At 43.6% G+C, this 20,608-nt stretch overlaps 6 protein-coding genes across 10 annotated transcripts; 3 read left to right on the top strand and 3 right to left on the bottom strand.

The window, feature by feature from the left end:
- Window positions 1-126: 126 nt before the first annotated feature.
- LOC108110630 (uncharacterized protein CG16817) lies at window positions 127-1,849 on the top strand. Its single transcript, XM_017219732.2, has 4 exons — window positions 127-278; window positions 765-851; window positions 914-1,170; window positions 1,242-1,849. The coding sequence occupies exons 1-4, from the start codon at window positions 265-267 to the stop codon at window positions 1,424-1,426; spliced, it is 543 nt and encodes a 180-aa protein (XP_017075221.1). The 5' UTR covers window positions 127-264; the 3' UTR covers window positions 1,427-1,849.
- A 220-nt stretch (window positions 1,850-2,069) lies between these two features.
- LOC108110390 (nucleoside diphosphate kinase 7) lies at window positions 2,070-3,607 on the top strand. Its single transcript, XM_017219441.2, has 4 exons — window positions 2,070-2,328; window positions 2,389-2,555; window positions 2,611-2,778; window positions 2,829-3,607. The coding sequence occupies exons 1-4, from the start codon at window positions 2,200-2,202 to the stop codon at window positions 3,526-3,528; spliced, it is 1,164 nt and encodes a 387-aa protein (XP_017074930.1). The 5' UTR covers window positions 2,070-2,199; the 3' UTR covers window positions 3,529-3,607.
- Window positions 3,529-6,204, bottom strand: LOC108110384 (peptide transporter family 1). Its single transcript, XM_017219426.2, has 7 exons — window positions 5,929-6,204; window positions 5,628-5,861; window positions 5,031-5,259; window positions 4,693-4,967; window positions 4,429-4,634; window positions 4,072-4,377; window positions 3,529-4,018 (listed from the first exon to the last, which is right to left on the bottom strand). The coding sequence occupies exons 1-7, from the start codon at window positions 5,960-5,962 to the stop codon at window positions 3,629-3,631; spliced, it is 1,674 nt and encodes a 557-aa protein (XP_017074915.2). The 5' UTR covers window positions 5,963-6,204; the 3' UTR covers window positions 3,529-3,628.
- A 229-nt stretch (window positions 6,205-6,433) lies between these two features.
- LOC108110394 (transmembrane emp24 domain-containing protein eca) lies at window positions 6,434-7,451 on the bottom strand. Its single transcript, XM_017219454.2, has 2 exons — window positions 7,211-7,451; window positions 6,434-7,147 (listed from the first exon to the last, which is right to left on the bottom strand). Exons 1-2 carry the CDS (start codon window positions 7,341-7,343, stop codon window positions 6,630-6,632), a joined length of 651 nt encoding a protein of 216 aa, XP_017074943.1. The 5' UTR covers window positions 7,344-7,451; the 3' UTR covers window positions 6,434-6,629.
- Window positions 7,452-7,735: 284 nt separating this feature from the next.
- LOC108110210 lies at window positions 7,736-9,114 on the top strand. Its single transcript, XM_017219189.2, has 3 exons — window positions 7,736-7,920; window positions 8,004-8,159; window positions 8,217-9,114. Exons 1-3 carry the CDS (start codon window positions 7,798-7,800, stop codon window positions 8,682-8,684), a joined length of 747 nt encoding a protein of 248 aa, XP_017074678.1. The 5' UTR covers window positions 7,736-7,797; the 3' UTR covers window positions 8,685-9,114.
- LOC108110186 (actin-binding LIM protein 2) lies at window positions 9,032-20,321 on the bottom strand. 5 transcript variants are annotated; one of them, XM_017219150.2, is made up of 11 exons: window positions 19,838-20,321; window positions 13,508-13,818; window positions 12,776-13,447; window positions 12,377-12,433; window positions 11,677-12,230; window positions 11,446-11,619; window positions 11,202-11,341; window positions 11,024-11,109; window positions 10,221-10,287; window positions 9,921-10,162; window positions 9,032-9,853 (listed from the first exon to the last, which is right to left on the bottom strand). In XM_017219150.2, the coding sequence occupies exons 1-11, from the start codon at window positions 19,839-19,841 to the stop codon at window positions 9,740-9,742; spliced, it is 2,421 nt and encodes an 806-aa protein (XP_017074639.1). In that variant the 5' UTR covers window positions 19,842-20,321; the 3' UTR covers window positions 9,032-9,739. The 5 variants fall into 5 exon arrangements, with proteins under 5 accessions (XP_017074639.1, XP_017074629.1, XP_017074668.1 ...); XM_017219140.2 differs by lacking the exon at window positions 11,024-11,109 and adding an exon at window positions 10,459-10,565; XM_017219179.2 differs by lacking the exon at window positions 11,024-11,109 and having other exon boundaries at window positions 10,221-10,271.
- Between the last annotated feature and the right edge of the window lie 287 nt (window positions 20,322-20,608).

The following is a 20,608-nucleotide window of genomic DNA, read 5'->3' as shown; positions in this document are numbered from 1 at the left end:
GACTTTTATAAAAACATAATTTTACTCTACATGTACGGTTACATATATCATTCACATTTACCCACGTTTCATACCCCGTCATATTGGTTAGGATTATTTAGGTACATTTCGAAAGTACCAACGGTCACTCTGTTTCTCATGACAATTTTGTGCATGACAATTTTGTTCAACTGAAGTCGCCTTTTTTTGTAACGAAAACAGGCTGTCAGTCAGAAGTGATCCGGCTCCGTATATAATAAACTAGAAATTCGCAACAGCAGTAAAATGGCAGCAACCGGGTAAGTTTCCAGCCGCGACCACCGGCACCCATTTGCTATCCGGTCAATCTTTTTGTGGCTTCTTTGTGCGTCGCGTGCTTTGTTGCGGCAGAGGCGGCGTCCATTTTCGATCGCCTATTTAAGAAAATTGTCCATTTTATGGTGGATGCACCTAATCCTTAGGGACATCTTGCGGACAGGGCGTTGTGCTTGTGGTGGGCGTGTCCCGTGCGCATCTGCATTGCGATTGTGGAACTAATCAGAAGGCCCAGTCTTTGAGGTTATGTTTAGGCTGGCGCTAATACCGTGGATTTTCGGCATGGACTTTCGCCTGGGCATATGGTCTATGCAAATAGACAGCCGAGGAATTTGCATAGTTCATGCACTCGCTTCCAGAAAATACGACTCGAGTTGCCATGACACCGGATACCCGCACACCGCACACCCTGCCCACTCGCCAACCTAAAACCTTTATTTATGTTTACCAAATTTGATTCGCTTTTTCAGTTTAATTCCGCCTCCAGTTTCATGGGCCCAGCGCAATGACTTGGTCTACGTTATCATTGATGTAGAGTGCAAGGACATTGAACACAAGTAGGTGCCACCATATATGTAAACATTCCCACCTGATCCTTATCCTAATGCATTCTAAATAGAGTTACAGAAAACAGCTTCACCTTCAAGGGCGTGAACGTGCTGGATGCGTCGAAGAAGTACGAGGTCACACTGAACTTTCTCCATGAGGTAGATCCCGAGAAAGTGACCAGCAAGAACATCGGCCGCTGCCTTGAATTCACAATACCCAAGAAAACGGCCGGACCATACTGGTCCTCCCTGACCACGGACAAGACCAAGTTGCATTTCCTTAAGGCCAACTTTGCTAAGTGGCGCGATGAGTCCGACGATGAGGAAGGTAAGTCAAAGCGATGCTTTCAGCACTGAAAATTTTGAAATCAATCTTCATAATCTTATCTCACTCCCCAGGTGAGCCAAAGGACAACGGTATGTTTGGTGATTTCCTGAACAGCCCTGGTGGCGACTGGAACAACAAGTTCGACGACTTCAACGTCGACGACGAAGAGGAGGACTCAGATGACAATATCCCGAGTCTATCTCAGAACGATGAGGAAGAGGAGGAGGTCGGTGACAAGAAAAAGCCAGCTGCCTAGACGGCCGCTCAGATGGAGTCTAGCATTTTGGCGTAGTCGTAGCGTTAGACGTGGCGCTTATACCATAAGTCAACACACGATCACAACACTCACTCCTCACACACACCAGAAAACAAAAAAGAAAAGAACACTCAATCACTCATAAAAACATCCACAAACGCATGCGTTCATAATACACTATTCCAATCAAAGAAAACCACATTTAATTTAGCTGAATATTAGCGTATTCAGAGAGATGTTAACAAGAAAGCAACACCAGGAACAAGATGATTTGGCGCCGACAAGGGAAACCATAAGTTTTACGCTAGAATTTAACAACCAGAGGAAAGCTACAACCAATATATTGCAAAATCAGTTTGCAGTTTATTATTTTTGTTTCCTGTAAATAAAGGAAATTACAATAAAACAAAATTGAAAACTTAATCTGCTTTATTAATTAGCGATGGATGGTTCCGAAATCCGTGTAAATACAATTAGAAACTACCAGTTAAAGTTATATATATATTTGAATATAGATGCATTAAAAAGTAAATATTAATTAATTAGTTTATTTTAACAGGCAGTTATTAATTTGCTAACTATTAAGTATTTATATTCAAAACTACGCGCCTTTTTAAGTATTTTTCGATGTGTTGGCAACTCTGTTGCTGTGACAACGCGGGAAAGAGGAAGCACACTTGAAAATGAAAAGCAAACAAACACTTTTTACTCAAAATAACGGATCTACTGTCAAGTAATCAAACAAAAATAACAAATAAACATTAATCCAAGCTATGAAACCCGCTGCTATTCCTGCTAGCGAGCGGCGTCTGGCCTTCGCGGCCGAGTGGTACCACGCGGAGGCAGGGATCATCCGACCCTTTTTGATCACTTATTATGTCTCTGACAAGGCGGTCGAAGTGGTGAGGACTTGGTTCTAAATCCTTAATGTTGATTCGGCTAATCCTACACATTTCCCCCAGTTCGACCAGCGCAACAAACGTACTTTCTTGCGTCGCACGAAGATTCCTGAGCTGACCCAACGAGACTTTTTCGTAGGCTCCAAGATAAATGTGTTTGGCCGGCAGTTTGACATTGTGGATTACGCAGACGATACTACGCGCACCAATCTGGCAAAATACCGCAAGAAGTAAGAAAATTTCCTCCATACTCCCTCTCTAATCCAAAACCGCTGTATGATCCAGGGGCTTCGTTTTGCTAAAAAATAATATGTGGACAAAACACCTGGGCAAGTTCCTTAAAACACTGATCGACAATAAGATCAATATAAACCAGGGAATGATGGTGCAATTCTCCCCCAAGATGGTCACGCAATTTCTGTCTGGCAAGGATAAAAGAGATGTCTCCTCCTCGTAAGTAAAGATGGTGCACCATAGAAGATATCTTAACCTCTTAATCCCAGAGTGCTAATGAACGAGCTGCTCGCGGGTCCGGCTATTAGTCTGGAGCTGATCGGGGACAATGTTGTCGAAACCATAAAGGCCTGCGTTCGATACAAGAGCACCGAGCAGGAGGAGCCTAATGTTAAATTATCGCCCAGCATGGAGGAGCTATTTGAAAGCGAGGAGATCCGCTACGGCTTTTACTACTCCGACAACGACGAAGATGTGGACATAGACCTCAAATTCTTTTTCCAAGCGAGGCACAGCATCATTAAGAATTGTTTGTTTAAAAACACCACACTTGCTATCATTAAGCCCCACAGCATCAAGGATGGTCTCCTAGGCGACATTATTGCCGAAATATTGTCCAACGGTTTTCGGTTGACTGCCATGCGTATGATCCTGATGGCGCGCATTAACTGTGAGGAGTTTTACGAAGTATACCGCGGCGTCCTACCCGAGTATATTCCCATGGTAGCACAGCTGGCCAGTGGAGTGTGCATGTGTATGGAAATCGCTTGCGCAGATCCTGAGAAGAAATCGTATCAGGAATTTCGCGATTTTTGTGGACCGATGGATCCTGAGATCGCCAAACTACTTCGGCCGCATACGCTGCGCGCCAAGTTCGGCAAGTCTAAGGTCCAGAATGCCGTCCACTGTACAGATCTGCCGGATGACACGAAACTTGAGCTGCAGTACATGTTCAAGATAATAGACTGATTTAGTTGCTAAACTTTTATTTATTTTCAGTTAAATGTATGTTTGCCTGTGTACAAATAAATTACAAGTGCAATGAAAATACTAGAGAATAGAACTTCTCCTAGATGCTGCCGCTACGGCTAGTGCTAGGGACATCCCGATTCTCGGGGTCACTGTCTAGCCTTACGTACAGCTCTCCCTTGCGTTCCTGCAACGTGTAATCAAACGCCAACAGGGCATACAGGATAATACAAACCAGCATAATTACAGCATAGAAGAAGTACTCGGCCATCTGGGAGCTCAGCATGCCTAGTTCAGTAACCATAACCACAATGAGATTGCCAAAAGCATTGTTTAAGAACCAGGCAGCCGTGACCACAGATTTCATAGAGGTTGGTGCTTGGGTAAAGGCAAACTGGAGTCCCGGAATGGAAAGCAGAAGTTCACCCATCATGAGTAAAAGGAACTGTGGAAGCTGCCAGGCTATATTCACTGTTTGAAGGGGAGAATTCTACATGACGGATTAATCAACAATCTTGTTCTTTTTTAAATACTCTCACTCACATTTATATGTTCTTGTACAGCTCCTGCACAGAAAAAAGCGCCGGCAGAGAAAATTCCTCCAACAGTCACACTATGGAGCGGCTGCAGCTCCCAATTGAAATATCGTCGCAGCAAAGGCACAGTTACATACTGCCAGAGCGGGATGAGCATAAATAGGAAGATCGGGCCAACGGCTTTGGCCTGATCCGGTTGGATGGTAACGCCCAATACTGTGGTATTCATCTGTGTAGCCTGGAAGGTCCAGCTAGAGTCCTGTTGCGCCAGCAGAGCAAAATAAAAGGGCAGCGGAATAAAAAGTTTGGAGATCTAAAAAAAAAATTTGAAAAATCCAAATAGGCTTCTAAAGAGACCACTTACCCTTAAAACCTTAGAAACATCATTAACGAAGCCCTCGTCATAGGCTCCAACTGCATTGTGTAGCCAATAGGTTGAGCGCTTTCGCGACTTGCGACGTCTCCACTTCTCCACCAGAGCTGTCTTAATGCAGCCACAGAACTTAAAGAGTATATTGTCATCGGACAGCTTTTCAGATTTGTAGAAGCATTTTCCAACCAGAAAGATAACTAATGTCATGTGTATAAAATAAGTCAATGTTATAAATAGAAACTGGTAAATACTTACTCCAAGCCATCAGAAAAGCACTTCCTAGGGTGCCGAATACAGCCGGGTAGCATTCCGTCTTATCAAAGCACTGTGTATTGGCCCTTACAAGCGGTGGAAGGATCTTGCTTAAGAAGATTCCAAAATAATAGACAAAATAGTAGAACGAAAAGTACTCGGCCAGATGGACGCTCTGTTCAGGTAGCCTAAACTGCAGTGCCCCAAGCGATGTGATGCAAGCGCGGATGGATCCATTACCCACGGCAATAAATAATAGAGCAATGGACACCAGCAGCCTAAGAAATAATTCTGGTATTAAATTAAACGAACATCATAGTCATTGGTGTATAAGTACTTACACCATCGAAAGGCCTATTGCGGGCAGGGATGTCAGTGTAAGCAGCAACCATCCAAAGGCGTAGATGAAACAGAAGCCTGAGATAGTGCGAACGTTGCCTATGTAGCTGTCCGCTAGGATGGCTCCAATAATCGGACAGAACTGACCGAAAAAATTAAAAATATGCAGCACCACCGTGGAGAAGCTCTCGGTGAAGTTGAGATCATCGCGCAGATAGAGCGCGAGAACAGCTGGAATCGAACCAATATTATATAGAATAAGGCAATCTCGATTTATTGACCATGAAATCAAGGTCGTCGCATCGAGACTTCGACATTGGTTACCATTTTGAAAGAAAATTTTTCTTAATTTTCAAAAAATACACAATATATCTTGATAATGAAAATCTTCTGCCGAATTCAACCTAAATTTCTTGCACCTTATCAGTGCCCCTGATTTAATGCACCACAGGTCTTTTGACTGTCAATAAGACCTCCCTGTTTGTGTTTCTGCAGCGCTGATAAGCCTGGTTTTTGGAATTTTTCGAAGAGACAAAGCCATATAATTGTACGAACAGCTAAATCATGCCCCATTTCTAAATCCAGCCCCTCGAACTTACTGCGAATTCCGTTGGCAGCAAAAGCCTCAAAAAACTTTGTGGCCAGAACGAAGAAGACGGCTCGGGGGTATCTGTACTCCATGCGGATGGGCGGAGGAGTAAACCCATAATTGGGTAGGGAGCTGCGGTGAGGCCGCTTCAACTGGACCCGTTCTCCTCTCCATCCTCCCCACTCGATGTCCCGTGCCTCCTGTTCGTATCCCACCTGCGTAATCTCCGCCAGAGCTGGCAGGGCTACATGTAATAAAAGGGAGGCAGGGAATTACCTGAAGTGTCTTATCTTATCTGCCTGCAAACTCACTTTCTTCGCTGCCGATTTCCGTAGCGCGAAACATTTTTAACAGCCCGCACGGCTAATCCAACGTGAACGAACTGAACCGGATAGGGAGCAGAGACCTGGACCAGTTGTTGACTTGAAAACGCTTCGGACTGGATCGGGTTACAGAGCTGCGGCTTTTGTGGGTCGTCGATGGTTGCGTTTGGTGTGCCACAACGAACTCTCTTGTTTGGGCGACGGATTTGTGCCGCGATTGACGACCGCTGCTCAGGGCAGTCCAAGAGCTACTAAAAGACTTCTCTCCGTCAGAACAAACAATGAGATAAAGGGCAGTCGGTGCAAGCCGATGCGGTTACGATGCAGCGCGAGTTTAAAACTAGGGAGTTAACGCCAACGCCACAGGTTATCTACCAGAGGCCGCTGATAAGACCAAACCACGCTCGACGAGGCAAACCCAGTCACGGGACCAGGCTCAGCTGACTGGTTGTCTGCCCCAACGAGATAGAATGTGGGGGTGCACAGATTAGTCTCATTTTGTACAATGGATTTTATTAAATTACGCACAAGAAATTATAACTAGACGTGCTTGGAGTCGAGGCCTGCGGATGGTTGGTTGATGGTGATCCATCGGTGAAATTCGCAAATTCCTGCCAAATGAGGGAAAACACACGGAACAATGAGGCTGGTGGCGAGTAGTGCTGATGATGCCCTAGCCTTGAAGCACCTCACACAAGTTTCTTGGCCTCGAAGAAGCTCTTCAGATGTCGCATCTGCCAGAAACCCATGCAGACCAAGACGACAGTCTGGGCCAGCGACCACCAAAGCACGCGGGAGTTTGTGCTCTCGCTGGTGTGGCGGAATCGTTCCTCGCGGTAGCGCTGGTAGTTCTGCTCCTTGGTGATCTGATCGACCTGGTCAAGTAGCTGGCGGATTCGCAGCTGCAGTTCGGTAAGCTTCTCTTTTTGCGCCACATTGGCATAGTCGATGGCGTGCTCACCCACCTGGATGTCAAGGTGGACGCGCAATTGGGCTCCACTAAACCAGGCTGTGCTGTTGGAGTACATACAGATGACGTGTTCGCCAGGTGTGTGCGAGGTGAATGAGATGCGTCCCTGGGAACTGTACACGCGGGACAGAACAATCTTGTCATCGCTGTCGCGAACCTCCACATGCATTCCAATGCCGGGGGATGAGGGCATGAATCCATTGGAGCGCGGATCGTACAGCTCCACCTTGTAGTTAACTACAGGAGAAGAAGAACAACTCATTTATAAAACTTCCAAGTTGGCACTTAGCTGTGGCTCACCAATCACAGTCGTCTCATCCGGAACCTCCTCGATGAAGCACTTGCGCTCCGTCTCCGATATGTGGAAGTACAATCCGCAGGCGCTATGCAGGACGCACAGCAGCATGGCCAGGCTGATGAATTGGTCGCGCATTTTCAGCTATTTCCAATGACTTTTTCGAGTAGTTGTTTAATAAAGTTAAGCTCGCCGACACGTCATGAGAAAAAGTGCCAGATCGAAGTCAAAGTGTTTGGCATAAGAGATGGGGTCGTGACAGGGCAGGGTCACGACAATTCTCAAAAACAGTAAACGATCTTTTATGTGTGTGAATATATTTAATAACAAAATGTTAAGAGATCTACAATTATCCAACCACATACAATTATTAATTCATTAGAATCCCTTAGTATCATAAATATAACAAAAAAATAACCTCGCGTTTTCAGCTTTATCATTTCCTATTCGATATTTTTTACAGTGGCAACGCCATTTTTACAGCTGTGCCGCCTAAGATTTGGTGGTATTTTACATCGCTTTGGGCACACTGATTGGGCAGTGTTTTTATTTTTATTTTGTTTGCCTAATCCAATAGTTTAATAATACTTTAATGCAGCCATTTATTGTTATACGCAACTATACGCAAGATGACGAGCTCAAGTGCCAGGAGCTGGTGCGGGACTACATTATGTCGTTCTCCAACAAGTCCTTTTTTGTCTATTGCTTTCGAGAGGTGAGGATGCGTGACTTATCTTCATGCGATCAGTGGTATTTGTCACCTAGTTAGATGTTATATACTTTTTATTTCTTTTACAGATCACCCTGCAGTTTATAGTTATCACCTGGGCCATATTCTTCATATTTCTGGGAGTGCCCCTTCTTTTCTGCGCCCTTACTGTGCCCGCTTGCATCTTCTGCCTTTTCACCGGCACATATTTCTCATTTTATTCCAAGGCTGTGGAGCTGATGAGGGTGAGTGGTAAAACATTTTTAAAATAGGATTTCTAAATATCTTTACCCACTTTCTAGACCAAACCATCGCAATCCTTGGTGGCCGAGTGTTATGAACCCTTCATTTTTCGCTGCTCTCCCAAAGAAGCTAGCTACCAGATTTTCATCGATAACTGTCCGTATGATGAGGTTTATATACGAAAATTTCGTCGTCGGATTGTGGCCGCAATTAGTGTGAAGAATCATCATGCCGTGTACAATGCAGCTTGGATCTACCGTTTTGCCATCGATCCCAACTATCCCTGCCAGACTATCATGGAGCCAATGGTGAAGTTAGTGGTCAAGAACTGCATAGGCGGTGGCTACGCTTCGCTGGAGTGTACCATCTCCGAGTGGCAGGAAAGTGAGCGCGACTTCTATGATGATTTTGGTTTCGTTACACGGCAGATCTACCACAAAAAAATCATAGGCAGCAGTTTGGCAGTGATGAAGACGCAGCTAACTTACGGTTTGCGTAATGACGAGGCAATGCATAAGCAGAACTAGTGCAATATCCACGGTGCAATATAGATAATCTCGATGTTTTGTGTAATCTAGTTTAATATTTACGTATTTATTCTGTGAACTTTACATTCCAGTCACTTATTGCGTCCCGAACTCAAATCACACCGAATTAAGCCCTATATGGTAGATCTTGGGCGATACGACAAAGTTTAAAGTGAATTTAGCCATAATTTTGCAAGGTAATGCTTATATTTAAGATAACATTCCATAGAAATGCCCAATGTTCTTTAGATTTGACGTTTCGCCGAAGAAAAGAAATACCATCTAGAATAAAGCTAATTTATAATCGCCACTCTCGAAAAGTTCGAATAATTGTAAACACTTCGACATTGCTTTTGTCCTGTTTTATTATCTCTGGTTTATTCTTTGACATATTCTATTTAAATAAATAAATAAAATATTTAGTAATAAATAAAATTTGCATAATGATTTAGCGTAAATTTGATGCCACACATCTGACGTTTCGCTTTTTGCTGTGTGATTCTGCTGTAGGTACATTAATTTCTCATTCTTTGATGTATTTCTCGGTACTTTAGTCCGTAACATGATTCAATTAAAGTGTAATTTAGAAAAAGAGTCCAGTTTATGTTTGCGTTTAATATAATTTTTGCACTGCGTATAAAAAGCGTTCATGCCGTACATGCAATGTTTAACTAATTTAAATCTGTATACACTTCGTTTTTATTGGGATTTTCTGTTCCTTTCATATAGTTTTCAGTTACAATTTTGCGTTAGCGCAACTAATTCTTAAAAAAATAAACAGGAGCGGCCCGCTAGCTACTCCGCACTGTAAATGTAACTATGTATTTAAATTTAGTTTAGTTGGTTTCACTTGCATCAACTATTTAAAGCGTGTTTCAAAACTGGCTGTGAAATTAGCATAGTTTCCCGTTTCGTTTTCAATTTATATTGTTTTTCATCTCCTCCACATGTGTAATAACCATTTGCTGTTAAGGTAAATTGAATTCTTTTGGTTTCGTCGCAAACAGCCTCCACTCGGGCAGCTATCCTTGGATCCTTGGCGGTATTAGGAGCCCTTAGAAGAGCTTCACCCGCCGCTTCAGCTCGTTACGTCGCCACTGGGGAAGCCTGTAGAACTCCGACCTGGCGCACTGCAAGATGTGCTCGAACTCGATGTCCGACAGATGACGCTGATATAAAAAAAATTAAAATAATTAGTTTCTTTTATAATTATACCTAAACTCTCCCAAATCTTACCTCTAAATTACAGCGATCTACGTCCGAGGGCAGACGATAGTTTGTGATTAGCAGTAGGTGATAAGGATAGATCTTGGCCGGCTCGTGCACCAGCATCGAATGGGCCATATTGGGTAGACTGCGCCGGATGAGCCCGGCCTGCGGATAGTGGTATGAGAGAGCTCCTGAGTAAGTGCTCGAGGCGGGCAGATCGCCACCCATCAGAGCACGTCTATCTCCCTCGGTGATCGAGTCCACAGATGCTGCAAAGGTATCTTATTAGCATGATATCTAGGCTAGAAAGGGATTTTATTATCTTACCCTCCGATTTGCCGCAGCTCAAATCTGTGCTGTGGGTTTTGTCGCCCAGTCCTCCATAAGAGAAATCCTAATTAAGAAAGGATAAAAGATTAGTTCCTGATCACCAGAAATGTGATGTACATGCAAAGTATAAAAAACCAAAAACCAGTGCTAAGTTACAGGCGGTACTAACAGGTACCCAAACGAAAGAAGGGATTCAAAGGACTCTACAGCATAACAACAACAAAAGCGGTCTTACAGTGGCACCATGCATCGTGGCCGCAGCGGATGTGGTGGAGCTGAATGTGTGGGAGCGTGGTGCTAGGCCGTATCCTGGTTTGGGCACATGGCGCAGCGCACTCACCACTGAGCAGAGTAGATGTAGATGGTGTACAAGTGATGTTGATGTTCATGATGCAAATGTTCGAGTTTGAGTTTTGGGTTAGTGTGGATGGGTGTTAGTTTGTGGGTATTTATTTTTCATTTTTTTTTTTTTGGAAGGTGTCAGGGCAACAATAGCATACACATAGATTGGTTTTTGGGTTGTAGCATAGGGTAGGGTTGGGATTAAGACACACAATGAAGCAGCAGACCAACCAGTTGAGACATTTGCGAAACAGTTGTTAGTTCATCCAAGTGAGCAACCAGTGGCAGCATTAAAGAGTGAGAGAAAGACAAACAAATACCGTCAGCAACAAACCAGGTTATAACTATTTTGGTATTACATATAGGATCGAGTGGTAGTGGGTAAGCTACAAGACATAACCGACAGCCCGGCACCGAGGAACTGATCTAAACGATCGAAAGCAACAGGCAGCACTTACGGAGCTGTAGCCGTTGCGTATATAGGGCAGAGTCGTCGTTTTGAATCCGTATCCGGGCTTAGGCGGCGATCGGTAGGAATGTATGGCTATAAACGTAATTGGGCTATTTATAATATCGGTAAGGAAACGCTGGATTCGCTGAAAATCGAGACTTAGACTATACTGGCTAGGAGATTACCATTGTAACTGGGCGCGTTTCCCAGAGATTTGCCAAGCGAGCCACGATAGCTTGTGGATCGATCGAACATCTCGTCCTCGTAAAAAGGCTTCTGGTGGTCCAGATTGCGTGAAGGCGAGGCCCCAATGGGCGATTCATATCTGCAATGCATAGATAGTTAAGAATTAGTACATTGAATATGAAATATATATATCCATATTTGACATTGCTTCTTGAGTGAAATTATCAAGTTAGAATAGCTCACCTCAGTTTGTACAATGGCTCCTTGGAAGCAGAAGGCGTCCTGGAGGCGTTGCGCGGATCCAGGTTGTTCTGCTTCCACTTCCTGTACTTGGCGTGCTCCTTAAGGTCCTTGGCAATCGCTGATCCGATGCCCGAGTTAAGCTTCTCCAGCTGCTCGGCCTCCCGTTGAAGGCGTCTAATTTATGGAATATTTGATAGAGTTTGAATATTTTTACATCAGTTCCACACTTACTGCTGCTCCTCGCCATTCTTGGCCTTGCCATTCTGCTTGCCATTTTCCACATTCTCATCCTCGTCGTCCGATGGAGGCACTCCCTTGTAGGTATCACTGTACCGTCGACGACGCTCCGGATCCGTGTAGGGATACGGCGGCGCAGGGAAGTCGTCTCGCTCGATCTTGGGCTGTTCGCCTGGTGGAGGCTTCTTGGCAGCCGGGTAGTGAGACAGCTCAATGGGCTCCTCGTTGTTCATGCCGGGACTTTTGGGCCGGGGCGTCTCCGAGCGGATGGCATCCACCAGGACCTTCATTGCGCTACGAGTCCTTGAATGGGGACGCGACGGTGGACGGCTTCCGGCAACGGATCCTGCATTACTGGCCGTGGTGGCGTAGGAGGAGGGCCGGTGGAAGTGCGGCGACAGCGGGGTCTTATCATACGGATCGATCGGCTTCCTCAGATAGTGTGGCGCATCCGTAAGATAGCTGTAGGTGTAGATGCGCGAAATATCCTCGGCATTTGGTCGCCCGTATTCTCGGAGTATCAGACCCGGACTGACCGTCCGATAGTGCTGTAAGAAATATTTCCTGGTTAGTTAGTTAATTTGCTTGTCAATGGTTTTACATGCAGTGCCGTGTGTTTTTCTTTGGAGTCTTAGTATTTTCAAAACGATGGCAGAAAATGAAGGGAAATCATAAAGTAAATCATTAAACAAACCTTGCGGCTAGAGGAATAAAGTGAACCATTAAAACTCGGAGTTCTGGAGCGGATGTACTGAAAACGAACGGAAAATAAAAACGCAAGCTCAAAACAACTAAAATGCAAACAACTGAAAATATAAAATCATAAATTGCATGTGTTGTAGGTGTGTGTTTATAGGTGCAGGGAGGTGATTCAGACGGGTGATATTTTTAGACCTTTACCTAGCCTTTGGATAAGCTAATGGTCAAGAAATATCTACCATCCTATTATGAAATGAGTTTGTGTGTGCTTTTCGTGAATTTTGCAGCATTCAAATTAGTTGCAAGCTCAGCAGCCTCTTTAAATTCGAGATCGTGTTTGATTCTCGTGAAGTTTTCGTTATCGTCATCGCCTCCTGGAGATCCGACTACCTACCATCTCGCTAAGGGCACTGGAGCTCATCCTATCGCATTCTGTATCTGTGAAATTGCCGTTAGAGGCACCTCCGGCCACCGAGGTACTGCCTCCGCCTCCGTTCAGGATAATACCAGACTCGGAGGGACCGGGACCGCATCGTGGATGCCAGATGGCACTACCCTGCAGGTACATCTCCTCACCGTCGCCAAAGGGATCGCCGCACTTGGTGCAACGGGCACAGGTCGGATGGAAGTGATGGTTGTCGCCAGCCTGGAGCACCTTGCCGCTAATAAAGCGGCTACAGTAGGCGCACTTCACCCCGAATCCCTTCTGGTAGCACTTCTCGCAGTAGGGTACTGCGTCCTTGCCCATGTACTCCCCGTTAAGCACCGCCTGGCAAGCTTTGCACCGGAAGCAAGAGACGTGCCACTGCCTGTCTAGCGCCACTAGGGCCTGGCCCTCCTTAAGCAGCTCCCCACACCCAGCACAGTCGTTGGGATCGTAGTCCTCCTTCAGATGCGCCTTGTGCGAAATAACCCCGCCGTGCTGCTGATGGGCAGTGGCCCTCGTAGGACTCTCCGCCGGGGGAGCTGGCGATGAGACGCCTCCTCCAACTGCCTGGCGACTGGGGGATACCGGAGCCCCCGAGACGCACTGCTCGCAAAGCACCTCCTTTCCGGTATTCGTAACCTGTGAGGAAGCAATGGTTGTTAGTTATTGATTACTAAATCTTGTCAATCCTCAACTCACCTTGCTGCCCGACTTAAAGGGCTGCTTGCACTTGGAGCAGGTGAAGCACTTCTGGTGATACGTCTTGCCCATGGTGCTTACCACCTCACCTTCCACGTACTGCTGGCAATTGGCGCACTTGGTGCCATACAGCCGCTGGTAGTCCGGTATGCAATAGTAGGCGTTGTCCTTTGTGAAGAATCCACCGGTGGCCAGAGACTTCTTGCACTGGCAGCACTGGAAGCAGGCCTTGTGGAAGTGGTTGTCCGCCACGCGGAGCACCTCGCCAGAGCATTTTTTCGTGCATTTCGCACAGTAGATTTTTTGTTTACCTGTCGCGAGAATAAAAAAAAAAGATGGTAAATCACCGGTTAGTGGAGCTTGACAGTCGTTTTCAATCCAATTCATTCAATCAGCGCTATCGCCAGATTACGTATACGCAGTGTTGCGCTGATGTCATATGCATGTGATGCGATAATGCCCCAACCTTGCCCCGTTTTACCGAGCTCAGTTCGAAGCCCCGTTCCGAATGTGCGAGGGTACATCTAGTCTGTTTGTGGATGTTTCGGTATGGATATATATTTATGTATATATCTATATATCTATATATCGTATGTCGTATATCGCGGAGATTCGTTACATGTGTGTCCCCCACACTAGTGTTAGCTTGTATTGACAGTCTCAGCCAGGCAAACTCTTCTACACACCCAGACATACCCGTAAATCGTTCTTAGGTTACTGTGACTCATGTGCCTGGCAAGCAATTAATCTTATCATTGATAAGGCCAAGGGCAGATATTTTCTTTATATAAAGACAGAACACTCAGACAAACACACACACGCACTTGCTGTTCGTTAATGTACACAAGTGTGGAACAGGTTAAATAGATCTGACATGGAACCTCCACATTTGCATGTGTGTATGTCTACACTATATATAATATATATAGTGTGGGAAATATCCCAACAAATTGCAAATAAACAGGTAGAATGGGGTGAAAAACGAATCCCACTCAGCAGCAAAGATAACAAGAGTTGCATTCATAAAAATATACCAAGAATGCGGGTCAAAACTGCAACCTTTTGCGAATCGCTAAAAAATATAAAGTGATTTCTTGGAAGTCACTTCTGTATCGCTATATCCAGTTTGTTTGTGGAAAGACATCAAGATAATTATAAGGCTTATCACCTGTTTGATCAATGGCCTGACAAGACCAAGGTATTTGCTGTCTTATATCTCTTCTGGTTTTTACAATGAATCAAAAAAAGTTCTTCGGTAATGTTTCTTAATTAGCTGGTTCAGTTGAGCAAATACAAATTATAGTTACATTCAGGTTAAGTGGTTTTTGGGTCTTAATGTTTTGATTTACAGAAAAAGAATCAAAGAAGACAGCGTATAATTATGTTCAGTTTCTATGGAACCATATATCTAAAGTTAGCCTACATGCTAGCACATAATTTTTATGTGTTTGAACCAGTCAACCCGTTGTGATACGTTGACTTTCGTGGCAAAGATGTGGCGTGTATGTAGGGGACTCGGAACTCAGAACTGAGAACGCAGAACCATGACGGCAGAACGCATCGAAACTAATTGTTGGCCATGACTGATGTGTTGATCTGTTCTGGCGGCTTTCTTGTCCGCCGGAGGCAGTCGACGGCAGCAGTCTGCGGTTGATTAAATAGACGCCAGAACATTACAACCACATCACATCGGCCAAAAGCAGCCGGTTGCAGCGCATAAAAAGAATTGGATATATAAATACATAAGCCCGACCACATTATAGCGCACTGTCTGAACACTATGTTGAATTTTTTTCAAGCCTTTTGGGATTTTTTGTTTTTTCCAGCAATTTGTTCTGCAGTTGTTGGCTCTTCATATTTGGGTTGCTTCCAAAATAGAAATTATTGATAAGGCTGGAGCTCAGGTTTTATGGTTGCCGTTAACTTGTTTTATAATATAGTGACGTATGCGATATAACGGGTACCAGCCGTTATCTCATATTAAAACGTTCAAATGAGAGGCTAACATTCTATTAATGATTTTTTATTCGTTCCAGTCCGAACTGCAAGTAATACTCAATGATGATTGCCATATGCTTAATCAAAAAGTTCTATTTTTACGACCTATATTATGTAGTTACTTTCTAATCTGAAACTCATAGTCTTCCAATATATTTATTAGCTTCATTCATTAATAAACTCAAAATATTTGAATTGTGTTACAGAAACATAAAGCTCCATTGACTGCTTATTGAATTCATCAAGCTGAATGGGCACAGTGCATTGAACTTTATGCATGTAAGAGGAAAGTATGTGATATATTATTTCAAGGGAGTGCCGCTATCAGTTCTCTCCCCTGTTTATGTTGATACTAAACCCAATACCTTTGCTTGATATATACGATCTCTTTGCAAACTCAATTTGCCAAACTAAATACACAGAGAACTCAGCGATTATATATATATTATATGTATACAAATTCAAAAATGAATATTTATTTGTGCGGTGACGCCACCGAAATTTTTCACAGCCAACGCGGTCCAGTCGGAATGACAGACGACCTGATAGTACAGATACAGATACAGCGATGATCGTTGTATTACAGATACAAATTCAGATAGAGATACATTCGGCAGAAAGCGGGCTTTCGTCACCAACTTGGACTTCCGTCCCCGGTTTTTGTTTAAAGTTCGTTCGTGTACGTGTTTTGTTGGCTTTAATTAATTTCATTTATGTTCCGCTGGCTCTGTGCCTTGTTTATTATGCAATCACACACATTTTTCCACAATTTGCATATTGATTTTGGCGTTTTGTTTATTGGGTTCTCTGCGCTATTTTTCCCAGCATTAGCGACCACCCGATAATTGGCAAACAAATCCAGTGAAAATTACATTTTCATGCAACAGAGAGCCGGCGAAGCGGCGACGTCGTCTCTTTCAACTTACTACAATAAAAGTTTGAGCGCACATTTTCAGTGTTATTTTATTGTAATTGCGCAGAGCGATTTTAGTGACGATGATGTCATCGTCGTGGCTCCGGAGTTGTGCCAGTGCGAGTGCGACTACGAGGCGGGTATTCTCTGCCACAACTTGGACCCGCAAACAAACTGGTTGGGCCGCGCTGGAGCACGCTCGAATTTGAAATACAAACAAACAATATACGAAATTTCGGTCTGAACTTATATATAATATAACAAAAAAAAAAACCCGTCCGGCAGCCAGGGGGCAAGTCCAAGGTTACAGTCGCACTTTTCGAACAGGCCTCAGCGGCCCCATCGATTCGATGTGGCGGGGTCAAGCTGCAGGGCAGCAAAAATATTTTAATTAATTTCAGCCGCGCCCAAAGACCCAGAACGACTCTAACCTTAAAGGCAAAAAAATCAAAACAGAACTTTAAAGTAATAAACATGCACATAACAAAATATTATTATATTTTATTATCTCTTTTTAAAATTATGATCCTAGAAAAGGGAATATTATGATCTTATTCCTTGATCCCATTTTATTAATATTATGATAATATTTATAAATAAAATTTAAAATTAAGGCAGCTGCTTCAGCAACAAATTTTAAGACTCAAAAGTGTCTGAAAACGTTTTGTTAACCATAGAAATAATTTTCTCTGTGCAACTAAAATCGAATAGTAAAAGCGAAAATAAAATAAAGCATGAGAGAAAGAGAAATGACCTTCGTCACTGGCACGACATGCACTCAATGCGCACTGTGCGAGTTCACCCAGAGCAAGTGCGTCAAATCCTTGACTGAATTCGAGCAGGATAATGTCGAGGACAATGCAGGTCAAGGCGACAGGCGGAAACAGGTGAAACGCGCCACTGGTGGGAATGCCACCTCAACCACTTCGACATGACTGGAAATGAGCCTGGCTGGCAGACAATAAATAAAGCCGAAAGCAAACATCGCTCTCTTGTGCATTCCACGCCCACATTTCACCCACGAATGGTTCTGTTTATACGCACAAACATTTCTAGTTTGGAAGAGCAACAACATAATATACACAAATGTATATTTGGCAAAGCAAATCAACAGTTGTGGCCACTTGAATAGCAAACCAACTATTGTATCTTGTTGGTTTAGTATAAAATGTACACACAAATTTTATTTCCATATTAAGTGAGTAAACATCTATATGACTAGAAGTGGAAGATTTTTAAAGAGTGTTATTTATTTTCAAAATATATGTTTTTCTCAACAAATTATTATCTCGTATCTCGTTTCTTAACCGTTGCTATAATTAAATATAAGTTTGTTTCTTCCACGTATTACTCATCAAATTTGAATTGCTTTGCAAGTGTTTTTTATGTTGTGCTACCTGACGCACCATCGCACATACATAAAAGTAAACCTAAAGTTAGTTTTAAGTTTTCGGTGCTTCGGTCGATTTGAAAGTGCTTCCTGTATGCTTATTAGACGAAAAGTGAAAAGAGCACCCCACACAAGTGCAGTTGATGACGCTGCAGCTACGAAAATAGCATTCAATTAGGCAAGTGAACGGGTGGAGGAAGAGGAGGTGGAAAATGGGAAAAATAAGGAAAACGAGGAGGTGGACAGATGGAAGGGGGAGCACGACATAAGAGGAGATGCCACTTTCTATCCAAGTGCTCTGACCTATATAACCCCGTCTGGGAAATGCTATGGAAACGCCATGAAATGCACGACGGAGACGAACAAATCAACGGACAAAATAAATGAGAAAAATCCCACTAAATGAATGAATGAGAGGGAGGTTCGCTGATCGGGGGACTGGGAATCGTTCGCCCCTTTCGTTTTCATTTGAGCACGGGCACAGTTACAGCCATAGCCACATCCACATCTAAACGAAAAAGGAAACCCAGTGGAAGTCAATGCGCTTGTCATGAGTTCATGTCGAGCAGTTGTTGCCGCCTTTGCCGGAGATGGAGATTCGGATGGCTATTGTTAAGCCTTTTGCGGCGAGGAGCGACTGCACGTTATGGGGTCCACATCGAAGACCACTTCCCCATCCTCACAAAGTCCAAGTCAATTAGGCATTTTAGGCACGCATGCAACTACTTGTAGACGGGATACATTCCACTTGGAAAAAATGCACAATCCATTTTAACAATTTGACAACTTTCAAATTTCATAACAAAAATAAATGAAAAACAATTTTTACGAAAATAAATAAAAAGTGTTAAATTGTGGTAGCAAATCTTATCGTTAGGGGATTACACCATCGATAAATCTGAGGAATGTTACAAATCACCACATCTGGCATTTTCAAGGTTTCACCAATTCTCTAAAAGAAATCTGACGATACATGAAATTTTGGGCATTTACTTCTTAAACCATTAATCCGGAACAAAGATTTGTTTGAGTTAAAAAATCATCTAATTTAGAGCTACTTTGAATATTTAAAAAAAAAGTATGCAATACTACTTAATTGTTTTCAGATATGTGAAGGAAAAAAGGTATGTAAAGCAGAACTACCTTTTTCTAATTGGCCGAAATTCTTAAAGTTCTCGCAATAATAACTGTAAATAATTCTTTCCCACAGAAACATAGCAGGCATAACCTCATTTTTTAGGGCAGTGTATGCACATAAACTCAATTAGGGCCAGTAGCGGAGTAGCCGAGTAATTAATCATTGACAATACAAGTACATACAAGTCTCGAATAGCGGTACAAAAGCCCTTTGCAACGGCAACTGTAGAAGAGAAGGCGGAAAATGTAAGAATCTGAATCCAAAAAGCCCATTCACATTCACATCGAACGGTTCGGTTGACGGGTTTACAGGTTATTCGAGAGCGGCTCTCACGGCGGGACGCCCTAACGGTATCGTGTGTAATTGCAGTTGCATGCACAAGCACTTTGAGGTTTATTCGGTCAGGTTTTGAGTCTTCACCTCCCTTACCTCATCACCAATATCACCTCGTTTTGGGGCGCAAAATAAAGAAGTAGAAGTAAAGAAGCAAACAAAAAAAACTTGTTCTTACAACAACACTGACGTCATCCCAGCTGAGAAATTAAAATAGGGAGTGGACGTGGACTACAATATCATATGCGAGTGGGTCAGTGTTGGTGAGAGAGGGCGAGGAGATGGGCGAGGAGATCTAGCTCTCAGCTGGCCAGTATTGATTGATGACCCACCCGGCAGTGGGTGGGAGAAAGGGGGTAGAGTATGTGAGAGAGCACCTGGACACCTTTCCCTCTCCCACTTAACCACTCCCGATACGATAAGGCCGATAATGCCATAATGCTGCTATCGCACCACCCACCGCCACCCCCTTTCGATAACTTTGCGCAGACACACACACACACCTTAATCAAAGAGAGAGAGATGAAGAGAGTATCTGTGTGTCGGCAGATAACTTACCCATGGCGAGATACTATATACTGCTATGCTCTTCGCTTTTTCGCCTGCAAAACGGGGGAGGGAATCACGCACACTAGAACACTAGAGACACACACGGGGAAAGCACAAATACTCGCGCACAGGTCACCACTACTTCCTCTTCACTTCACTAACAAAATTTTTCTTCTGCTTAGATTTTTTCTATTTGTATCTTTCGCCGTATGCATTCGCAATCTGCGTAGCGCGATTATTAGATTGTAAGCGTGTGTGAGTTTTTGGATAGGAGAGTGGAGTGGTTGGTGTGTTCGCAATTGACAAACTAGTGCGTTTTGCGCTCGTGGACTACTCGCAAATTCAATTCGCCGACAAAGATCACAGTGGAAAATGGTGGCCTTTTTGGAAATGCCTGAAAGTCTGATTCTCAAATAGGGAGCTGCGACCAGAAAAAAACACCGGACCGCACCAGCAACGAAACCGACGGCAGCAAAAAAACGACTAAGTATCTGAGAGACACGGCTCGGCCGTTAAAAACATCGTGCTCTGAAGAATGTACTAAATTTAACCCAAAAGATACGGCACGAATAAATAGTAAGATAAGGTTGGGAACTTCGGTGGTATTATGGAGGTGTGAAACTTGGAAATTTGAAAGTGATTTTTAAAGATGACACAGTGACGGTAGCTGTACCGTTATTATACAGTATTTCAGTGTATTTATAGAGCTATTTGTAGCTATCAAAAAATCATATAACGAGGTGAAGTAGCGTGCAACAGATTTAGATTATAACGAATTTT

This window comes from Drosophila eugracilis, unplaced genomic scaffold (assembly GCF_018153835.1).
Source record: "Drosophila eugracilis isolate 14026-0451.02 unplaced genomic scaffold, ASM1815383v1 contig_47, whole genome shotgun sequence".
Lineage (NCBI taxonomy): Eukaryota > Metazoa > Arthropoda > Insecta > Diptera > Drosophilidae > Drosophila > Drosophila eugracilis.
Note: the sequence above shows the minus strand (reverse complement) of the source record. Positions and strands in the feature narration are given on the sequence as shown.

What these genes read in the sequence shown, in the direction of transcription:
- LOC108110186 (XM_017219140.2), bottom strand. An exon ending in TTTATTCCTCTAGCCGCAAG is followed by an intron (nt 12,231 to 12,376) that starts GTTTGTTTAATG and finishes TATTTCTTACAG; the next exon opens with CACTATCGGACGGTCAGTCC. An exon ending in GAGCTGCGGCAAATCGGAGG is followed by an intron (nt 10,163 to 10,220) that starts GTAAGATAATAA and finishes ATACCTTTGCAG; the next exon opens with CATCTGTGGACTCGATCACC.
- LOC108110394 (XM_017219454.2), bottom strand. Translation starts at nt 7,343, where the DNA reads ATGCGCGACCAATTCATCAGCCTGGCCATGCTGCTGTGCGTCCTGCAT. An exon ending in GGATGAGACGACTGTGATTG is followed by an intron (nt 7,148 to 7,210) that starts GTGAGCCACAGC and finishes CTTCTCCTGTAG; the next exon opens with TTAACTACAAGGTGGAGCTG.
- LOC108110210 (XM_017219189.2), top strand. Translation starts at nt 7,798, where the DNA reads ATGCAGCCATTTATTGTTATACGCAACTATACGCAAGATGACGAGCTC. An exon ending in TTGTCTATTGCTTTCGAGAG is followed by an intron (nt 7,921 to 8,003) that starts GTGAGGATGCGT and finishes TTTCTTTTACAG; the next exon opens with ATCACCCTGCAGTTTATAGT. An exon ending in AGGCTGTGGAGCTGATGAGG is followed by an intron (nt 8,160 to 8,216) that starts GTGAGTGGTAAA and finishes CCCACTTTCTAG; the next exon opens with ACCAAACCATCGCAATCCTT.
- LOC108110630 (XM_017219732.2), top strand. An exon ending in TGCAAGGACATTGAACACAA is followed by an intron (nt 852 to 913) that starts GTAGGTGCCACC and finishes CATTCTAAATAG; the next exon opens with AGTTACAGAAAACAGCTTCA. An exon ending in TGAGTCCGACGATGAGGAAG is followed by an intron (nt 1,171 to 1,241) that starts GTAAGTCAAAGC and finishes CTCACTCCCCAG; the next exon opens with GTGAGCCAAAGGACAACGGT.
- LOC108110384 (XM_017219426.2), bottom strand. Translation starts at nt 5,962, where the DNA reads ATGTTTCGCGCTACGGAAATCGGCAGCGAAGAAA. An exon ending in GGAAATCGGCAGCGAAGAAA is followed by an intron (nt 5,862 to 5,928) that starts GTGAGTTTGCAG and finishes TATTACATGTAG; the next exon opens with CCCTGCCAGCTCTGGCGGAG. An exon ending in ATGTTTCTAAGGTTTTAAGG is followed by an intron (nt 4,378 to 4,428) that starts GTAAGTGGTCTC and finishes TTTTTTTTTTAG; the next exon opens with ATCTCCAAACTTTTTATTCC.
- LOC108110390 (XM_017219441.2), top strand. Translation starts at nt 2,200, where the DNA reads ATGAAACCCGCTGCTATTCCTGCTAGCGAGCGGCGTCTGGCCTTCGCG. An exon ending in CTGGCAAAATACCGCAAGAA is followed by an intron (nt 2,556 to 2,610) that starts GTAAGAAAATTT and finishes TGTATGATCCAG; the next exon opens with GGGCTTCGTTTTGCTAAAAA. An exon ending in AAAAGAGATGTCTCCTCCTC is followed by an intron (nt 2,779 to 2,828) that starts GTAAGTAAAGAT and finishes TCTTAATCCCAG; the next exon opens with AGTGCTAATGAACGAGCTGC.